Genomic DNA, 22,067 nt, shown 5'->3' with positions numbered 1-22,067 from the left:
CCACATGGTTTCACTGGACACCATGAGCAAGAATCACCAGATTCAAAGAAGCAAAGAAACTAAAGAAATGGTGCAAAAACCTCATTTTTCAGATGCAGAAACTGAAGCCTAGGGAAGGTTAACAAGTATGTAGCCAAATTGGGATTCAAACCTCGATCTTCTGAATTCAAATCCAATACTCTTTCCGCTCACTTTTGTCTAAGACTTATACAAGGGGACCCCAGCGTGTCTATTAGATCAGTTTTCACCTTGGAACTAAGATCCAGCAGACTGTTATTTGTCTTTTCTTCCAACCTCTAGGGCAGGCTTAGAGATATTCCTTTCCCAATTTTTATTCTAATATGATTTCATCAGTATGGGCATCTCCAGTTGTAGGAACTACCCCCCAATACTAGTTGCACCCTATGTATGATTTAAGACAGGGATTGGCAAACTACTGACTACCTGTTTGAAAGCTAAGGATGATTTTTACGTTTTAAAATACAATACAACTTTATTTTAAAATGTAAAAACCTTTCTTATCTCATGGCATACTATAAAAATAGACCTAAGATGGCCATGCAGACTGTAGGACACCAGTTTAAGACATTAGCCCTAGGAAGTTGCCAGTGGCACCTAGAAGTCAAGTAATTTGCCCAGGCTCATTCAGCTTGTAAATTCATTATTAGGATTATGCATTTAGAGCTGATAGAGACCTGAGGAATCTTTTAGTTCACCAGTTCTCCCCCCTTAAGTTACAGATGGGGAAACTAAAATCCAAGGTCAGAGTTGAATCCTGATTTTCCTGACTCCAAGCCCAGCGTTCTATCTGTTATGCAACATTTCTTCTATTTCCCTATCAACATACTAATGGCTAGCATTTTACATGTTGCTTTAAGGTTTAAAAGCAGCTTTACCAATATCATTTCATTTTCTCCACACAACAACCCTGACTGATATACTAGAACATAAACTAGAATTATGCTTAGCTTCAGTCGACCTAAAAAAGATTCACCGAACTCCGGGCATATACCACGTATTATTAGAATATGGTGCAACAGATGACTTACTTTACTGGACAAAAATGAATAGTCACAATGGTCTTTGGAAAATCTCTTCCAGATAGAAAGAGTTGAGTACCTTCTTTGACCTCCTGAAGCTTTATTGATCACAGGCTCCCTTCCCCCACCCAAGAATTAATGTGAACACTGTTCCCAGAAACTGGGCTTCTTTGTAACAAGCTGTGGTGACCACTGGTTGCATTCATGGAATCCCTTCAGTCCTCCAAACCCCCATATGTAGTGTGGCCCTAAGGAATGTCTCCTCTCAACCTCCCCAATGGTATTTCCTGTAAACCCAAGAGAAGGGGTGGGGGGAACTCTCTAGAAATGTTCTGTTTCCCAGGGACGCAGTGGAGGTCTGACTTCACCCTCCAAGTTCTAAGACACTAGCATCAGCAAAACAAGAGCAAGTCTGATATTAGTACCGAAACGGGGCAGGGAGGGGAGGAGGGTGGAAGCAGCCCTGTGCAATTTTCCATTCTGACCAGAGCTGGAAAAGCTAACTTGGCCAAGGACATGGCTTGAATAATAAGAATTACAGTTTGGCCTTCTTCCACCATAGAAAACAAAACCCACTAGTTCCCACCAGAATGCTTCTCTTTTTGCAAAGCAACAATTCTACTCCAAAGAGCCTAACTGATTCTACAGAAGGCTGGAAAACCATACCATTGTGCTGTCCTTGTCGGGGGCTCAAATGAGAAGGCTCTAAAACTGGGGGACATCCAGACAGTCCTTCACAAACAAGTCACTGGGCAAATGAGTCAGTGACTGAAGCTCTAGTACTTGTAACGTTGATTCTACCTTATTGCAAATAAAATGAAGGCCTGAACATCTGAGTAAGGCACCTCTGGTGATAAATTTTTAGATCGGTAAAGCATGTAATGGATTTGATTTGATCTGAGGGTTTAGGGGAGAGGAATTTTTAAGCCACAATGGAGGGAAGATGACATTAGCTACACTGTGGCAGCATGGAAAGATCATTGATCTTGAAGTCAAAATTGTTCATTTGTGTCCAACTCTTCATGATCCCACAGGCCATAATGTCCGTGGGCTTTTCTTGGCAAATACTGGAGTGGTTTGCCATTTCCTTCTCTAGTAGATTACTTACCTAGGGTCACACAGTAGTAAGTGTCTGAGACCATATGTGAACTCAGGTCTTCCTCACTTCAGGCCCAGTGCGCTATCCACTGCACCACCTAGCTATCTCCTAGGCAACAGAGGTTAAATGCCTTGACCAAGGTCACACAGCTAGTGGCTGAAGCTGGATTTAAACTCAGATCTTCCAGTCATCCACTGAGCCATTTGTTGCCTTAGAAATCAAAATACCTGTGTTCAGATCCTGGTTCCATCTGTGCATTCTTGGGAAAGCATTTATTTTCCTCACCTATAAAAATGGAGCTGAAATTTATACTACTTTATCATCAAGGTGATTATGAGGAAAGCACTTTAAAGAAATGTAAGTTATTCTCATAATAATGACTCCACTGAGCTGCTTACATTGAAGGATTCTAGGAACCCACTTCTCTTCCCAATTCCCTTCCATCCTTTTTTTCCATAAGGATTCCAATGGTTCTATTTGCTAGGAAATTCGTGTTCTCCATTTTATGGGAGAAAGTGATCTATTCAAAAGTTTTGAAGTCCCATTAGAGAGGTGGCAAGCTAGAACTTTAGTTCATAGAGTGAACTTTAATTCATAGAGCTAAACTATCTTTAGAGCTTTATCCCTAATTTTTTAGTGTAAATTAATGAGAAGGTGGGATTCAATTCACAGAATTTCACATCATAAGCACTTTGTCCCAGGAATACATCTGTTCTGCATTTTAAATGATAATTATACAGCTGTTTAATTTACTAAGGAAATTGAGGGAGATGCCTAAGTGACTCTATTATAAAACTTGTTTTTTAAAAAAATGTTTCTACTAACTATATTTAATTTTTTTTTTACCCTTGGGGTGGGGGCAAGGGAGGTTATTGGATAAAAGCTACAAGTAAGAGGGCTTATGTTTTTCTGAACATTTTGATTAATATTTTTACACTTCTTTTCATGCCTTTCTTGCAAGGCATGTGTGGTGGTTGTGTGCCTCTGCTTTTCTTCCATACTCTTTGGAGAAGGAATTTTAGTGATGTATGATCTTTGCAGATAAGAGGGATATTTGGCCAAGTGTAAGGTTAGTAGAATGAGTACTTGGTGACATGGACTGTGGAAAGGTAAAAAGGAATCTCTTCTGAAGACCTTTTTCAGACCTTTTCCAGTTTCTTCTTCCACATCAAACTAATTGCATCCCATTACTCTAAAGCACCGCCTCCCCCTCCATTGACAGAGCACAGAATTATTGGGAAAGTGCACAGAGAAGATTTATGAAGTATAAAACATGAATTTCCATTTTAAATATTAACTAATAACAACATTGTCCTGGTCTCATCCACTCTAGGTAAAATTCTCTTCCGACGAAGCCACATCAGGGATGTAGCTGTTAAACGCCTTATTCCCATTGATGAGTACTGTAAGGTGAGTATGTTGCAAGCGATCTCACAACTGGCAATCCCATATTCCCTGTCTTTAAAGCTATCATTCTCCCTTGTGGTATCTACTGCTCCATTGGGTAGTGAGCTCTTTGAAGACAGAAACTATCTTTTGCCTCTTTTGGGGGTCCCTGATGCTTAGCACAGCTTCTGGCACATAGAAGGTCCTTAATCAGTGTTTAACGATTGGCTGTTTGCTCCCTCAGTGGAATTGACTTTATACAGCGTACCATGCACATGTATCATATATTATTGTCCCTCGACAAGGTAGTATCTTTTTGTTTTGCATGTACACATGCATATATATCTGTCTGTTTCTCTCATATTTGGAAATGGCTTTTCAGTCATCAAAACAGAAGCCACTGTAGTGAAGCACAAGGTATTGTAGGGTATTATTTCCCCTGTCTGCAACATGAATTCAAAAAGGATCCCAGTTAAAAATAACTCAGTAGAGGTTTTAGTGGATGGCAAGCTCAGCATGAACCAGCAGTGTTTATTTCTGTGACTATAAGACAAAATTCTGTATTTGAGTGTCAGAACCAATGATACTCTGTCCTGGATAGTCTCCATCAAGAGATGGAGGAAATGTCAAAGCCTAGTGAAACTGATGTTGAGGAAAGAGCATTGACCTTGGAGTTGGGAGACCTACCTTGGTTTGAATCCCAGCTCTAACCTTTCCTAGTATGTGACTTACAAACAAGTCTTTCCCTTTGCCTCTTCCTTCCTCATCTATAAAATGGTGGTGATGATTTATACTTCTAGGGTTGTGAATCAGAATGACAAGATTTATAGTAAACTAGGGTTGTGAAGAAAGTGCTTTTAAACCATAAAGCTCTGTGAAAATGGGAAACATTACTAAAGTTGTTCACTTCCCTTTATGTGCCATTAAGGGACATGTAAGTCAAGATACCTGCCAAGAATACTATGCTCTTAGACCTTTTAGGGTCACTCTGCCAAACTGATGAATGTTGTTCCAACATGTCCCCCCAAGCCTTCCTAATGAGCCAGCTTAACTTCTCCTCCTCCTCCCTAATTATGAACCAGTTTCCTCTGCCTTTAAAAGTGTAACTTCCCAAATCTGAACAGCACTCCATACATACCCACCCACATGTAGCCCATGTATAATCCCCCATTTTCTACCACCATGTCCAAATTTGATTTTCAAAGAAAAAGTCCTTAAGTGATAAGAAACTACTGCCTCCTGCTTCTGGCTGTTGTGTTTGATGGTGTAAGATATAATGAATCCATTTGGCTTAACAACTGGAACATAATGCCTGATGTTCTATGACCCACTTAGAAGCTTTTTTCCCTCTGGTTAATGCATTGCATTCTGCACTAATGTGTAATAAAGTGGATGTTTAGCTTAGCCTGAATTTCCACATTCTTACTTCCTCCAAAGGAAGAGACCAGTCTGTGGAATAAGCTAAAACTGTTGGGGAATACCATATGGGCAGAGAGTTAAGCAGAACTTTTTCTAAACATATTAGACCCTGTACTAACTCCTTGTGTCTTATCCAAAGGGGTCAAGATTTCACTTGGGGTACTGTGAAAGACATTTTTATGGTCTGTCTGTCCCTGCTTTGAGAGCTGTCCAAAACAGGACAACTTGGTGTTTTTTCAGGAGCTGAATGGCTTCTCTTCCCTTTCATATTTTATTGTTCATAAACATTTGATGAATTTCAAAGTGAAAAGTCATTGTTCAGATTCCCACCATGGGTAGAAGGAGGTGAAATTAAACCTGTCTATACAGCCACTTGTGACCAGATTAGTTTTGTATTCACTGGAGAAGAAGATTGGCACTAAAATTAGGTCTTGCATTGTCTGGGGACATCACTTTTCCAGTCTTGTCCCTTGTTATTTGGACTGACTGTCTGCTATGGCCTCCGAGTAAAGAAGTTTCCTCTAAGTGCCAATTTGTGCAGGGTGTCCTGGGCTCACTTAAAGCTCAGTTCTTTTTGAATGGCTCTCCTCTCCTGTTCTTTGCCTCTTTACCTTTTTATTGGGAGCATAGGTCCCAGACAAAAATGAGCTAAATAATATCAGTAGAGGTCTGATAGGTCTAATATGAGTACAAGTCTGAGAGATGGCAGGATTTGGGTGACTGTTTTGTGCAGGGCATATGGCTAACAGTCATCACCACCAATGTCCTGATGCCCTTTGCCTCTCAAACTTGGTGGAGTTGCCAGGCTGTCATTAGCAAACATTTTAAGCATCTTCGAGAGGTGCAGTCCTGGATCAAATGCCATGGAAAGCACACAGTCTGGCTCAAGAGACGATGCTAAGCATTCACACATTCATAGATTTAGAGCTAGAAGGGACCTTAGAAGTCCTCTAATCCAGATGAAGAAACTAAGGTACAGAGAAGTTAAGTGATTTGCCCAAGATTATACAGTTAGTAAGTACCAAGGTGACAGTTTTCAATTTGAATCTTAGTTCCTCTGACTCCAAATCACAACATGCATGAAACAGCTACAATAATTATAAGTGCCTACAGTGTCCAGAAAGTTTTAGTGCAAAGTGTACTATCAAGGCTTAAATCTGCACTGAGACTTTTGGGATACTGTATATGTAATGTCTGGTTTAGTCTATAAATTCAGAGAAAGTGGAATAACTTAGTGTGTTATCCTGCTTTACTCAAGATGTGAAAATGAGTTCCAAACCAGTGAGTGAAGGAGTTTAGGAATGAAAAAAAAAAACAAAACAAACTTACTGAAATTGTTTTTGGATTCTTTGATCTACATATGGATTCCCTCTGGAATAGTGCCAAAGAAACTGACATGGAAAGAAAAGGGTAATAAAAATCAATGAGCCATAAATACCAAGTGTTTTAAGTAAATAAGACTTTTTCAAGAAAATGTCATTACATTTGACAGTTTATAAAATTTTTACCATAGAGTGCTAATGAATATATCTACCATTCCAGAATTCAAGGGGAGTTCAGTGATGTGGGTAGGGGGCCACATGGGGATGGGGCAAGAGCCCTGTAGACTGTACTGATCCCTCCCCTGCCACCTAGCTAACTTATCAGAGCCTTGAGGGGTAAGAGTGAATGTTTCTCTTATTTTCCACAGAGCTTTGCATAGCACTGAATATATAATATAGTCAGTTACCTACTTAATCAATACTTTTTGGTTAGTTAATTGACTGATCAACACAGAAATATCTAAGCACTCAGTCTTTGATCCATTCATTCTTACCCTGTGTGTTTGGCAAGGAATCCATCCCTATCAGTGGATGCTAGACTTTTTCCTTTAGTTTTCTGTTGCCAGATGGGTGAAAACTGAAAATAAAAACAGCATCTGGTGGGTGAGAAATAATTTGATGTTTCCACAAAGACATTGTCTTTAACCAGTATATATCATTATTAGAGCTCATTGTCTTCAATGAGTTCTCTGTCTTAGGGAGAAGGGAGTTTCCTTGATATCACTGAGGGTAATGATGCTTTTTGGAGATTCCCCCTCTAACCTCCAGCCAAACTTCACATACTTTGGGAAAAGAGAAGCCAGTCACACCAGAAAGCTCTTACCACCTTATTGAACCTTCAAGTCTCTGAACTGAAGACCTCAAACACAAAATCACCCAAGCCTTCTGAGGGTCCAGCAAGTTGAAACATATCTAGGTCCTCAGTAGAAACAGCATGGTGAGGATACCTATCAGAATGTAAAGTACAGATCCAGATAAAGGTTGTAAGAGCTCAGTGGGAGGATGGGGCAAGGGAACTGTATAGAATTCTCAACCAGTTTGCACTATGAATTTCTTTTTCCTCCTTTCCCTACAGTCAGATTTCCTACAGGGACAAATTTCCACATTTCTCTTTGTTTCCTCAGGCCCTGATCCGATTGCCACCCTACATTTCTCAGTGTGATGAGGTACTTCAGTTCTTTGAGACGAGACCTGAAGATCTGAATCCCCCCAAAGAGTAAGTTGGTTTGTTGACAGCCAATTGGCTTTTCTTTCAGGAACATCCATTGAAACCAGTAACCCTGGGGACAGCTGCTTTCAAGCTTCTCCCTATACTCTGACCACGAATGCCATGGTATTCCAAGATAGTGGGCAAACTGATGTCACTCGAGGAAGCATACAAAATTTGAATTAAAAATACATACCAGAAGCTTATACCTTGAAACTGCAGATAAAACAAATTTAGTAAAAGGATGACACAAACTAAACACTTTTTTAAAAAGCCTTTAATGAAAAAAGAAAGAAAAGATGGAAAAGACTATGTTGATTGAAGGGATATGATAACTGGGAAAGCTGAAGGATGAAATGATTACCTAGAATGGAGTAGGGAGTTTCTAGGCATGGAAAAATAGGAGGGGAAAACAGGGAGAAACTTCTGTGTCCCAGTACAAATGCCTAAAAGCTCAACTTAGCTTGAGTTCATTAAAAAGGTTGAGAAAGTGGAATGGGCTGTTGGGCTCTTCTGTGTTGAAAGAGTTCTGGGCTGAAGTAGTATCCCCTACTGAAAGTCTATTTCCTGCTCAGGGAGAAAGCAGTCTTCTGTCTTTTGGGTTGGAGTGGGGAGTGGGTGGAGAGGACCAGCCCTAGGATCTGAAAACCATTTAAAGAGAAGAAGACTGCATGTCATGCTTTTGCCTATCTGTCCAGAGATTCTCAAAGTTTAAGTCCTTAAGGTCACTTAAGAACCCTGAGATGACCAAAGAAAAAATTCTCTCTTGCAAAGAGAATATTTATTATGGGTCCAGTCTTTCTTCATTAATAGTTTTATTACAGTCTCCAAAATTACTTAACTCCTACCTTTTACCAGGTTGTCATCCTTTCCCATTTTTCCTGCAAAATATAGTGATTTAAAATAGTTAAGGGTAGATCATGGACTTGAGAGAGATAATCTCAAAAGTGCTTCATCTCTTCCCTGTGTCCAGCTTCCTCTTCCTCCGAATGTCACTTCTGCCCTTCATTTTTCTCATTTATAATAGAGATGTTAAGGGGGATAAAGGAGGGCTATGTTAGGAAATGTAAGTGATATACAAAAACAAAAAAAAATAAAAAATCTTATTTTCAAAAATTAAATAAGTATGATGTAGGTGGATAGAGAGCTGGCCATAGATTCAGGAAGACCTAGATTCAAGTCCTGCCTTTGAAACATACTGTGTGACCCTGAGCAAGTCACTTAACTTTTCAGTGTCCTAGCTAGTCTCTAAGACTATAGATTGTAAAGTAGTTACAGCTCTGCTTAGGAAAAGGGAGTCATCTATGCCAATGTAACTGCAGGTCCAGGCCAAAAAAAAATTTTTTTAAATAGGGATATGCTGTCTACCTCATGTTCTGGTCATAAAGATAAAATAAGATATTCAATATGAAAGCATCATGAAAAGTGTCCATTGCTATAGTAATCCTTATTTCCTGTTATCTGAAGTAGCTAGAACCCTCAAATTTAAGTTCACTATAGCTGATTTCCCCTTCCAGCTTTCACTCTTTTCATAGGTACCTCCTGGAAACCCTGAAACATGAACAAGATGACCCATGGGATGCATCTGGTTCTGGTTCAGAGAACTGTAGGATTTGTAGGTGGAAGAGACCATCTAGTTAACCAGTAAACATTAAGCGCCTAAGGTATTCCAGGCACTGTGCCTCATTTTACACTTGAATAAATAGAGGTTTTGAAAAGTGGAAGAGACAGAACTCAGATTCAAACCCAACTTTTCTTACCCCAGACGCATTGGTCTTTCCAGAATGTGGAAGGGATGGATGATTAAAAAGCCACTAGAAAATGAAGATATTTTCTGGGTTTGTGGCACCTAGGATATCCTAGTCCCCAACCAAATATCCTGGTGCTTGTCTAAGCTTGCATCCGAAATACTAATTATTCAAAGACTTTGCCTGTCTTGGTGAGAGGGGTTTTAAACTGGTCCACAGTTCCAGGGTAAAGAGTGATGGTAAATAGTGATGGAAAATGGCCAGACTCAGCCATCTGTGATACAGTATTTCTGAGATTTGTGTGGATGTCATCATTCATAAACAAGATAAACTCTTTCTCCAGGAAACTGAATGGAAACCAACACTTGAAAGGAATCCGAAGATCAAGAATGCTTTTTTCATTCATTATTTCTTCCTTTATTCGGAAGTGCTGGCAGAGAAGAGACTAGGTCAGCACATTCCATGCTCAGCTGCCTTGCTGGCTTTGCTTTGGATCTCCCTGAAGTCGATGGAGGACTTCTTGTATCCATTCAAAAGAGTGGAAAACACTCTTGTGTTGGGAAGGGCTTTGGCCTGCCAGGGGAGGAGGGCACAGTGAGCACGAACTAATTCAGCTATGTGAAACTAAATATAGCCATGGTAGACATGAAGGGAGGGAGAAAAATGGGTGGAGACTCATCTACAAAGATTTCTTGGAAAAGCAATGGAATTGGAGTCCAAGGACCTGGGTTCAAATCCCAGTTCTGCTACTTGCCAGCTGTATGACCTTAAGGAAAATTGCTTTAACCTGGGCCTCAGTTTCTTCATGTGTAAAATTAAAGCATTGGATGGTCACTGGAGGTTAATAACAAAGCTTAAATCCTATGTAGTAGGGTTTGGGCAGGGGAAAGGCATGGGTAAGATAGATTGGAAAAGGTTTAGGAAAAAATGGTATGAATTCAGACTGAAGCTAAAGCTGGTAGTTGGAATTGCTTGGCTAGAAAACAGATGTTGAACCTAGATTTCCCATCCTGTTTAGGGAGAATAAGGAGAACTGTGGTAATGAACCTCTGCTATGAGAAATAGTAAGGAGGGAGGATAGTTTTATATAGAGAGCGCAAACAGTTAGTAGAGGACTTTAGTGCTTGTGCATTAAGTAGGAGATAATTGGAACTCCTTATAGGTTTCTGAGGAGGGGAATCATATGTTCTCCATGTTGCTTCTTCAAATATAATATTGCCTATGATAAAGATTAGGAACAACTTGGGAAACCCAAATCACACATGCACTTTATACATAGGAGAGTAGATCACAAGCCCACTTGATAATAGAGAATTACAACTGAGGAAACCTCTCCAAGCTTAGGAGCCCTTTTCTTCAGTCATTTTCTCATTTGTCTATACAATACAACCCAACATGTGTAGGAAGGATCCCATGAGCCCATGAACAATCGTGCATTGGTGTTTGTCCAGCATGAGTACCTCCTTTAAAGACAAGTGTATTGGTTAGTTAGATTCTGGATTTGGCCATTGAGTACATTTTCCAACACCGCAGCAACTTCCTCTGTATGCCTGCAGCTTGGAGGGACATCCATTTTGGATCCATTCTTGGATTTTTTACTCATGTACAGGCTGAAGGTTCTGCATTGGTTGTCTGCTCCTCAAATTGAGGCCCACTCAAAACTTTGTCCTGGTGGTTTCCTCTTTTCAGAGAACAGAAATGTTTCCTTGTCTCATGATTTCTCTAAGAAATTAAGCTTCATAAGGTAGAACTCTCAAGATTTAGGGGTATAGATACATCAAGGGAATTCTGTGAGATCTTTTCTGAGAATTTCAAGATGTCTTGGAAACTTCTGCTGTTGTTTCTCTAGAATGCAGAAACTGCATTCATCATTTATACACAGTACATGCTGACTCACTTCTCTTCTCCCTCCCACCCCTGCTTCTCTCCTCTATAGGGAACATATTGGGAAGAAGAAATCTGGTAAGAATGAAATTCTTTCCCTTCTCTATGCCATTGAATTATCTCTCCAGATTCTTCCATCTGCTCCTGGCCTTGGAATCTGAGGACCTGAGTGTGAGTCTTAGTTCTAAACCTTGTTAACTGTGCAACTCTGGACAAGTCACTTGACATCTCTGACCCTCAGTCTCCTCTTCTGTAAAGTGAAGATAATAATACTTGCTGTATCTATCTCCTCCACCAAAATCCTGTACCAGTACCTCCTCATGTCATGTAAATGAGTTACCCAGGGTCCTTGATAGCAATGAAAGCCAATTGCAAGCTTAGATAGGTCTTGTGAAGCTGGAGGGCTTTGAGTTTGGGCCTAGCAGTAGACTAAATGTCAGCCATCTGAGGACCAGCCCAAGTACAGAAAGTTTCATCATTAGACTGACTGCAAAGTGATGAATTTTCCTGAACATGGTAACTCTCAAAGATCATTTAGGAAGGAACTGTAGTAGTAGAAGGGACACTCACACCAATGAAATCAAAGGTCCCCAAAATGTCTCAAATCTCACAAGGTTGCTGTGAAGAAAGCCATTTATCATCTCTTCCAAGCCCTCTAGAAGTATTATCGTCATCCTCATCACCAGTGTTGCATAGAGTCCCATCTAATCCATTCAGGCCTGTTCCAAAGGGGCAGTTCCTTTTCTCCCCGAAACCAGTCTTTTCTTTTATAGCTTTCTTCGCTCTTCTCTGGATACTGCAGCTTTCCCAATGAGGGAAACAGTAAAGAAAAGAAAGGACATAGAGTATGTGGAGAGGGATGTTCTACTTTCAGTCTTGGGAGCCATAACACTCTCAGAATTTCTAGTAATGAGTCTCATTCTTGTAATGAGTAGAGTTCTGGAATTGGAGTTGGAAAGACCTGAGTTCAAATCCCACCTCAAACATTTGCTGGTGGGCGACCAATCAGACATTCCAGCTCTGTTTTCATAGCTGAAAATGATGAGTTAGACTCTAAGGTCTTTTCTCGATATGTGATCCATGACGTCCCCAGGGGTGTCTGTCCCAACATTGTCTTGTGCTATTGACTCTGTGTGTGTGTGTGTGTGTGTGTGTGTGTGTGTGTGTGTGTGTTGTAAAAAACACCTAATAGTTGTTCCCAACTTTGTCCCTCTAGGCTCTTTATGGCCTCACTGTACATTTCAAGGTTTGATAGTTGTGGGGCAATCCAGGCAGAAATAATAGAATCTTTCCCAAGTTACAAAAGCTCTCTTTTATCAGGTTTCATCCAATAATTTGTGAGTACAATTGAATTTATAGGAATTAATAGAAGTGTTACATTGGTGGTGGTAGTAGTCAGTATATTTTCCCTTACTACATTTTTAGAGCTAGCTTCTGGGTCAAGAAGAGGAATGTTCCTAAGGGTATAGAATCAGATGCTACCACTCCTGGAAAGTAACTGGATTCAAATCCTGACTGGCCCACTTGCTGCCTGTGTGCCAAGTTATTTCACCTCTCTGGGCCTCAGTTTCCTCTTCTGTAAAGTGAAGAGATTGAACCAAATGATCCAGTTCTAAATCTGGTTGTTCCATAGAGTGAAGGAGACTAGCTTCCTCCATAGCTTGCTGTTGTACATATCCACCATTCAACAGTTGTTCTGAATTCAGCATCTCTGGGCTCTTGAGCCACTCCTGAGTGGCAAGACTATGGTCACCAGAGCTTTTAAAAAAGATTTAAGGCTGTCCCTGGAAAGAAGACATTCTATAAACTAGATCTAGCCTTTTAAAGATTGGAAGGAACTGCCCAAAGGACCAAAGCCTAGAATTACCTCCTACCTCTTCTCACCAGGCTCTGTTTAGAGCTCTCATTTTCTGGTGTAATAGGTACTTGGGGGAGCCTTGGCATCCTGCTCAAGCTACAAATAGCCACTAGACCCAGGGATAATTATATGGCCCCTAGAAGGGAGCCGAAATTAGGACGTCATTTTGCCCTTCTTGAGACGGTCAAAAAGTCTGTGTTTTCGACTATATCTAGGATCTTATCCCTGGAAGGAACTAGTGGGAGGGATGAAAAGGAAGGAGAATCAACTTTGGTAAATAAAGCTTAAGTGTCTGCATGGAACAGAAATATTTTTTTTCAGACACAGTGATGAAGGGCCTTACCTAGAAGGGACAGAGGACCCTCTAATTAGCAATAACTCTGATGGCTTCACTCACCTGCAGTGCTGGGAAATTTTATGTAGTCTGGACCATAACTTTCAAAATCAGAGCTAATTCTAGGTTCAGACTTCTTACTAATCCTGCCTTTAAATTTGTTCCTCCTTTAGGACCACCTCAGGGGATGTCTGTGGATGTTTCAGAGAGGTTTAAAGATCATCACCCCTGAGCATCTTCTTGCTTTAAGGAAACAGAGATGATTGAGTTGGAAAAAAATCCTATGTCTATACTAGGTTATTCCTTTCAATCAGTTTCCCCCTCCCAAGGCTTTGGCTAGACCAATCTTAAAGATTGTGAAGCTCTTGGAATTACACTGATTCTACTAGAGAAAAGGATCCCACAGTCTCCTAGTGGTCCAGATAATTTCATTTAGCAATTATTTCCACATCTTCTTTGGATCACCCAAAACCAGCATTCTCTGAGGTTTTTTATACCATTCTAGCAACCCTGAATATTGTCCTTTACTCAAATATTGTTTAACTTCCAGAATCGATATGCTCCAGTACGAATGTCGATGAAGTAAATTTCTGCAAAGTGAAGTGTATTTTTTACCACCAAATTATAACATTTGTGAAGCTTTAGAACGGAGGTGTCCAACGCACTGTGTGGCCTACAACAGTTCTCATTGAGGTCAAACCAGATTCAAATGCAATTGGGAAATATTCTAAAAAATAAATAAAGCCACACTAGAACATAGATAGTGTTAATATTGTGGTCTTCTAAGTCAGCATGCAGTGCCCAGGGATGCTTCTGTATGGTTTCTACTTGAGTCTAACACCCTTGCTTTAGAAGATCTGTGTTTTCACTGGTACAAATCACAGCGTGATCACACCTGCTCCCTGTCCCCCAAATTATGGCCTGGTGGCCATCCTTCTGGTTCCAAATCCCTCTCCTCACCTAGCTAAGGAGGTCCTCGAAGGACAAACATGGCCATACTCAAAGCCCTTCCAGCTTGGGTAGGACCTTCTAGAGCTTAGATCCAGCTGACTTAGCCTGTGAGGACTCAGGGTCATCTCCATTTTACAATGAATCTTTGAAGGACATTGGTGGAAGGGAGATGCATTAACATGTAAACAATTAATTTCCTAAGAAAGTGATGATCAAGGATCATGATGGTCAGTTCCAGGCATGCTCAAGCAATATTATGCTTGCTGGGGGTGCTTTGCACCATTTTCCCAACTCTAGAGTTTCCTCACTGCTGTTATACCTTGTTCTTTTCCTTTCTCTTCCCACCTTATACTCCCACCCACCCCCCTTCCAACTGTACCATAGAAATACACCCCATGCCACATTTCCCTTGAATAATATATGTGTATACATATTTGTGGATTCTATTTTCATAAATTCTTCTTTGCAAAAAAACTTTTATCCAAAAGGATACAATGAAGTGTATCTGAGAGCTTGCTGGCAGTCTCAGATATCACCAGTAGATTTTACTGTTGTTCTGTAGAATCTGACTGTTTGTGACCCCATTTGGAGTTTTCTTGGTAAGGATATTGGAGTAGTTTGCCATTTCCTTCTCCAGCTCATTTTATAGATGAGGAAATTGAGGCAGCAAATAAGGTTAAGTGACTTGTCCAGAACCTCAAAGCTAGTGCCTAAGATCAAATTTAAACTCAAGTCTTCTTGACTCCAAGCCCAGCACTCTGTCCGCTGTGCCACCTAGCTGCCCTTCCCTAGAACTAGGCACTCAGGGTCTGTGGCTTGGATAGGGAATTATGCCAAGTTTTGGAAGGAACTGAAACATTAAATTCAATGGATAAGGAAAAGGCATTGTCTCACAAAAATTATCTCTAAATCTTGACCCACTCTCTTTTTTTCTGTCTTCTCCCTCTTCTCAGTGTTCCTTCTTCAATTAGTTCTCTGATTCATGCATTCTTGTTGCTACAAAGTATGTTAGGTCACATTTTCATACTGTTTAAAAACATGCAGGAGTCGGCGTGGTATAACGCAGTAGTGTCAAATTCAAATAGAATTGGACATCCATTTCTATTTCCAAACTTTCCGTAAGGACCCCTGTGGACTAGTTTGATTTAGAAAACCATCTATTTACATTATCTATGTTCTTTTGTATTTTTATTTACGTTATTAAATATTTCTCAATTACATGTTAATCTGGTTCCTGCTACACTGGGGAGAGTTGCCTGCCACTACACATTTTATACCTCTGGTATGGTGGATAGCTTGTTAGGCTTAGAGTCAGGAAGACCTGGTTTAAATCCCACCTTGGATACTTAGTTGGTGTATGACTCAAGTCAAGTCATTTAACCTCCATGTGTCCTAGGACTTATCTGAAAGGATTAGATTTGCTCTGTTTGACCCCAGAGAGCAAGATTCAAAAGCAGCGGGTGAAAGCATGCTCAGACTTAACATAAAGAAAACCTTCCCACTGATCAGTGCTATCTCAAAGTGGAATGGACTGCGTTAGGGAATAGTGTGTATCCTTTCGATGGAGATCTTCAGACAGAGTTGTCAGGTATATAGTGGAAATTCTTTCCAGATGGGGATTGGATTAGATGTCTAAATCAAAGGGAGTTGTCAGAGAGCTGATCAAATCACAGATTCTTTGCATATTTGCATGGAAGCATTCACGTGGAGTGGGAAACTCTAGTGTTATCCTCATCACTGGCTCAGTCCATCGATCCAGATCTTATCAGGTCCAATTCAGGGCAGTCATGCCAATATGAAATCTTTCTCTTTGGTAAATAAGATGTTCGTCCAAGATGGAGAGTTTTAACTGTTTGCGCAATGCTATGTTTTATCTTGAATAGACTTTGTTGCCTTTCAGAATTAGAAACCCCTCCCTCCAAAGAAACAAGACTGTAGGGATCCCTGGGAACTTTTTTCCCAGGATAGGTAATAGCCTGCTAGTAGCATTAACCTGGAAGGACTGTGTTCTCCAGTTTGTGACCTGTGTTTCAGAAAAAACATTTAGGGACCTTACTAATCCTTCTGACCCTTTCAGAGTTCCTAAATGGGACTTCTCAGGGAAATTTCTAGCATAAAGGAATAGGGTTACGACTAGTGGGACAAATAAAAAATTAATGATTGTCTGAAGAGTGATTATAATGAATTTTAAACGACCATAGACAAGTATAGTCTGCATAGTCAACTCCACTGTACATTCAAGAAGTATATAAAGATACTGGTGGCCCTGCCCTCATGTGCATTTACCTGTTGTTTTGGATGGAAATCCTATTGGGGGCCTGTATGCCACAAATAGCCCCTCAACCATAACTTCTAATACATTCATGTTAGATATATCACTACCAGAGGACTATAAAATTCATAGCCCATCGCCAAAAAAAAGTACAAACTTGCTACATTGTATGTATATTTAGGGTTCGCTAAGGAACAGATGTCACTGGTTCAAATCTTATTACTTTGCTGGGTTGTTTTTATCTCCTTTTGGTCTTTCATGAGCATATCCATATGCACAGAAGTGCAGAGACAGCGGGATTCCTGAGGTTTTGAGTCCTATGTGTAGGTTAACACCCTTTGAAAGAAGGGCATACTCAGAAGTCTGGCTCCACCTGTTGGGATTATTATAAATGGAAGTGATACCCTGCCTGTGGTAGCCCAAAGCTGACAGCTGAACTCTTGCCACAACCTAACTTTAGGATAAGATAAATCAGGTTTATTTATAATTTAGGTTTATTTTAACCCTAACCCTACCTCCGCTCCACACCCCCTGCCAAATTTCTACATTGGCCCTGAGTTACCTTAAGGTCCTTCCTGGATATTTCTATCCCCATGGCTTCCCTGCTCCAGGTGGGTAGTAGTGGCTTGGACCCTCTCAGGTGACCTTAGTTCTAGCCCTCTGTAGGGGAGGCTCTGAGGAATTCAATCCTTATAGGCTCCAAAGAAAACCAAATTCAACACACCTATAGCTTCATCCTTGGCCCCAAAGTAGCAATATAATTTTCAATGAAACAGTGTGTTAAAATTTATGAAGCATTTTGTTCACAACAACCCTGTGGAGTAGGTAGTTCAAGTATTATCCCCATTCTATAGGTGAGCAAACTGAGACTAAGAGGTTAATTGACTTGCCTGGTACCACACAGTTAGCAAGTATTGGAGGTAGGATCAAAACCCAGGTCTGATCTAAGCTCAGCATTCCTTTTTCTACACTACACTGCCTTTTTGGAAAAAGGTCAAAGGAAGGGATCCCAAGGAGAAAGTGAAAGAGAAAGTACACTTCTAGTCTTTCCATCCTTACCCATTTCCTTTCTTTTATTCCTTCATTTTCTTCACTTCTCTCCCGTGCCACGCTTTACCCTCTTCCTTCATTCCTCCCTCCCACTATTTTTCATTTCTTTTTTTCCTCCATCTGTTCTTCAGGGATACTAGCTCCCATTGGGAAGTGGGACACACACACACACACACACACACACACACACACGTTCCCATGCCATGACCTTAAATACTGACTTCACTTGGCTGTCCTTTACTCCATTCAGAATATTATCTTGCCCCAGCCTTCTCATTAGGGCCACAGGTACCCCTCCCCAGTGACTACATTGGTCAGATATGGAGATTTTTACTTTTCCTCCTTTCAGGGGGAGACTCGGCCTCAGTAGATCCAATGGTCTTGGAGCAATACGTGGTGGTAGCAGATTATCAGAAGCAGGAAAGTTCAGAGATCAGCTTGTGTGTGGGCCAGGTGGTGGACATCATTGAGAAGAATGAATCAGGTAAGACAGCTATTCCTCACCAAGACTATCTTGGACAGACACTTTGGGACAGCAGCTGGCGGGAAGGAGAATTGAGGCTCAGGATCCCAGACCACAAGCAACACTAGTGATAAAGGTCATTTTGTCACAGTCACATGAATGTGATGAAATGAAACAGTTTGACCATTCCAAAGAAAATCTGCTTTTGTTAACTGGCGTAGGTCACATTTGTTGTCACAAAATCTTTGTGGGTTTTAGGTTTTTATAGAGTTAATGATTTCAGTCTAGTTCTTAGATGGTTCATATATTCACAGTACAGACACTATGTCAGCTAGTTAACCATTTTTTTATCCTTGGCATTAGAATGATTGATGATCGGAACTCATCAAGTATTATATCAGACGTTAGGACAGGACAAAGGAAAGGAAAAGAAACCAGAAGAGGTGAAACAGATCTTTTAATGGAAGAATAAAACATACAAAAGATTCAGCATGTTTATTATGGCTAAAGTCTGTAACTAGCCAATCTAGACAATAACTCAAATGATGGGCTACAAGCCATAACAATACATTGCCCTGAATCAAAATTTTCTCTAATGATAATTATAATAACTAAAGATTATGTAGTGCTTACCATGTGCCAGGCCCTGTGGTAAGTTCTGTACACTTATTATCTCCCAACAGCCCAGGGAGTTAGGTGCTGTTATTATCCCCATTTTACAAATGAGGAAATTGAGGCAAACAGCCATTTATTATCTTGCTCAGGGTCACACAGCTGATAAGTGTCTGAGGCCAGATTTAGACTCAGGTACATAGGAAGAAAAATCTATTTCTGACATTTTCTAAATGATGCAAACATTTGGCTAGGTTACTAATTAGCACCATCAGCCAAGTAAATTAAGATTGCTTACATCCTGAATCTGTGATTAATGTTAGCTCCTAAATATGACTATCATTAATATGAACTACAGTTTCTACAAATTAAAGTACAATTTCTCTAGCCAACCTGTATATACCAGCCCAGATGCATCCATAAGCATAGATATAACCAATCATAATTGCCCAAAAATAATCATGTCTTTAACCTCAGAAATTGTCCTGAGCCCCAGGTGTAAACTCCTCCCAAAAAAGAATTGCTTGTCTCTTATTATCGGGGCTGAAACTGATGAACGGAAAGTTTGAGTGACTCAGTAAGTGGAATACAGAACCAGGATTTGTTCCATCTCCCTGCTTCATTTCGACTTTTTATATGGCACATTCTTACCCCCTTCATCAGCATCAAAAACTCTTTACTAATGACAGTTTCCAAAATAGTCTTCATCAAACTTGAACATAATTTGGATACTGAAGACAGTGAGTTGTATTTGGCCCAGGCATTTCTATGCACAGGAAAGATGAGCAGGAAAAGAATGGTTAAAACAAGTCCACAAACATATCAAATGACAAAACACTGCTACTGCCCAGAGGGAATTTAATGTATGTGGAAAGACAAAATTTACACACACACACACACACACACACACACACACACACACACACACACGATGATGATAATAATAATGCAAGTGTATAACAACCAAGTTCTGTGAGTGGTAGGGAACCTGCAGCCTCGAGGCCACATGTGGCCTTCTAGGCCCTTGGGTGCAGCCTTTTGACTGAATCCAAGTTTTACAGAACAAATCCTTTTATTAAGGAGATTTGTTCTGTGAAGTTTGGATTCTGTCAAAGGGCTGCACTTAAGAGCCTAGAGGACCGCATATGGCCTTGAGGGCGCAGGTTCTCCATCAAACCTTAATTTTAGTAAAATACAGTTCACAATCCTATACAAAGAGTATCTGAAGCCAGGTCCTTCTGGGTTTTCTCCAAACTGCCCTCTAAAGATGGAGGAAGTGAAAACCTTCATTTCCAATTCAAATGCCAAGTTTGCTTTTGCTAAGCTACTGGACCAGAGATTACTTTTCTTCTGGGAGATTTTCAATTCCCAGCAAAGATTGAATGAAGATAAAGGAGAGGATTTAGGGAATCCCATACCAACCAAAAAGGCTTTAGCTGCCACTTTGTGGCACCTTCATAGGATCACATTTAACCGCTCACTCATGCCTTCATTCACCCAACATATGATGTGTGTAGAAATTCAAAGAAAAGAGAGATCTCATCCTAACTTAATTCTGGCACTAGAATTAATCTTCTCTATTCACAGATCTGGACATGTCACTTCTCTGGTCAAAACTTGTTATCAGATTTTTGTCTACAAAGTGAACTCAGAGGCAGCATGGTAGAGTGGTTAGAGAGCTGACCTTAGAGCCAGGAAGACCTGAGTTCCAGTCTTGCCTCTGATACAGATCCTGGGCAAGTCCCTGGACTTCTTACTGCTCTAGGCAACTCTCTGAGAGTTGTGAGAAACGTGCTGGTCTGCATTGGAAAGGACTTTCCTCATCTGGGAGTTTCCTATACCAATGAAAGCACAAGTCTAGTCCCTATTCTGACCCCTGCTCCTACAACAGAGCACATACCCACTGGATGTGTTACCCTGGGCAAGTCCTCTCAGTCAACAAACATTTATTAAGCACCTAATATTTGCCAGATGGCAGCTAACTGATACAGTGGATAGAGTACTGGACTTGAAGTCAGGAAAACTTACCTTCCTGAATTCAAATTTGTCCTCAGATACTTAATAGCTTTGTGGCCCTGAGCAAATCATTTAACCCTGTTTGCCTCAGTTTTCTGGAAAATGAGCTGGAGAAGGAAATGGCAAACTGCTCTAGTATCTTTGCCAAGAAAACCTCAGATGGGGTCATGAAGAGTCAGACAACCAAAAACAACTGAACAGCAGCAGAAATTTGCCAGATTCTATGCCAAGTTCAGTGATCTAGACAGCTCAGGCTCTAAGCTGCAGAGAAGGTGCCATCCTGCATTGATTGGTGGAGATGATTTCGTCATCTGAGAGTTCCCTATACCAATAAAATCACTGTAGTTCTTATTCCTGTCCCTGAGTAAAGTTTGAATACCTTAACCAGGAATTCAAGGCCTTCCACAGTGCGATACCACCCTGCCTTTTCAGCCTAAACTGGGCCACTCACCACCCCCATGCAAGCGCTATACCTTGCTACCTTTACACCTTTGGTCATGCTGTTCCCTATATCTAAAATGTCCTCCTACACATGTTCCAAAGGTTTACTCCAATGACACCCTCCCTAGACGTCTCCTCTGGTCTACCCCACCTCCCTTGACTTCTTTTTTGTATACATATTATGTTCTATTTTGTATAATATTCACTGATTCAAAACCCCCCATTAGGTTATGAGGGCAGGAACAATGTCTTATCTAAACTTGACATGTCATCCAGTACTGGCATGGAATTCTGTGTACCACTGGCACTGTTATGTTTGTTGAACTGAATTAAATTGAATCACCATGCACAGACATTATCAGGGAGAAGTGTCATGTGGCCTGGACATTTAAGGATGTGTATGATATGGGTTGATGGAGAGAAGTAGGACAAATAATCTAGGTAGGGAGCATAGTAGAAGTAAAGGCATCGATTTGGGAATGAGTATGGTGCGTAGGAGAGATGGTGAGATCAGTACAGCTACTCCACATTATCCAGCTACATTTACCCACTAACCTTTTTCCCCCTCCAGGATGGTGGTTTGTAAGCACTGCTGATGAGCAGGGCTGGGTCCCTGCAACTTGTCTGGAAGGTCAGGATGGTGGTCAAGATGAATTCTCTCTACAACCTGAAGAAGGTAGGAAAAATTCAACCTTGTATTTATATGTAAATGTTTCCAATGACTCCTGGTGAAAAGAAGGGACCCCTGTACTGAGTGAAAGTTGGACTCGGTGATTCCTATAATTCCTTTAAGCTCCAAGACACAGGAATACACATGATGTTCTATATTCTTTTTGTCTATGTTTGTGTCTTCTCCTTCTCAACACTTGGTGCCAGAAAAGCTGGACTTTGTCTTATTTGAACTTTGCATCTCCCTCAGCGTCTAGAAAAGTTTCCTACACCATCATATGTTGATTAAATGAAGG

At 40.6% G+C, this 22,067-nt stretch overlaps 1 protein-coding gene across 2 annotated transcripts in view; it reads left to right on the top strand.

The window, feature by feature from the left end:
• SH3PXD2B (SH3 and PX domains 2B) overlaps positions 1-22,067 on the top strand; it is a 121,035-nt gene that overhangs the window by 75,134 nt on the left and 23,834 nt on the right. The window contains exons 4-8 of one of the 2 annotated variants that reach the window (XM_072630976.1): positions 3,473-3,549; positions 7,391-7,482; positions 11,158-11,183; positions 17,920-18,054; positions 21,674-21,778. In XM_072630976.1, coding sequence (XP_072487077.1) covers positions 3,473-3,549; positions 7,391-7,482; positions 11,158-11,183; positions 17,920-18,054; positions 21,674-21,778 — 435 coding nt within the window. Of the gene's footprint in view, positions 1-3,472; positions 3,550-7,390; positions 7,483-11,157; positions 11,184-17,919; positions 18,055-21,673; positions 21,779-22,067 lie in introns of those variants that run through there. The other variant, XM_072630977.1, reaches the window with a different exon arrangement.

Source organism: Notamacropus eugenii, chromosome 1 (genome assembly GCF_028372415.1).
Source record: "Notamacropus eugenii isolate mMacEug1 chromosome 1, mMacEug1.pri_v2, whole genome shotgun sequence".
Lineage (NCBI taxonomy): Eukaryota > Metazoa > Chordata > Mammalia > Diprotodontia > Macropodidae > Notamacropus > Notamacropus eugenii.
Note: the sequence above shows the minus strand (reverse complement) of the source record. Positions and strands in the feature narration are given on the sequence as shown.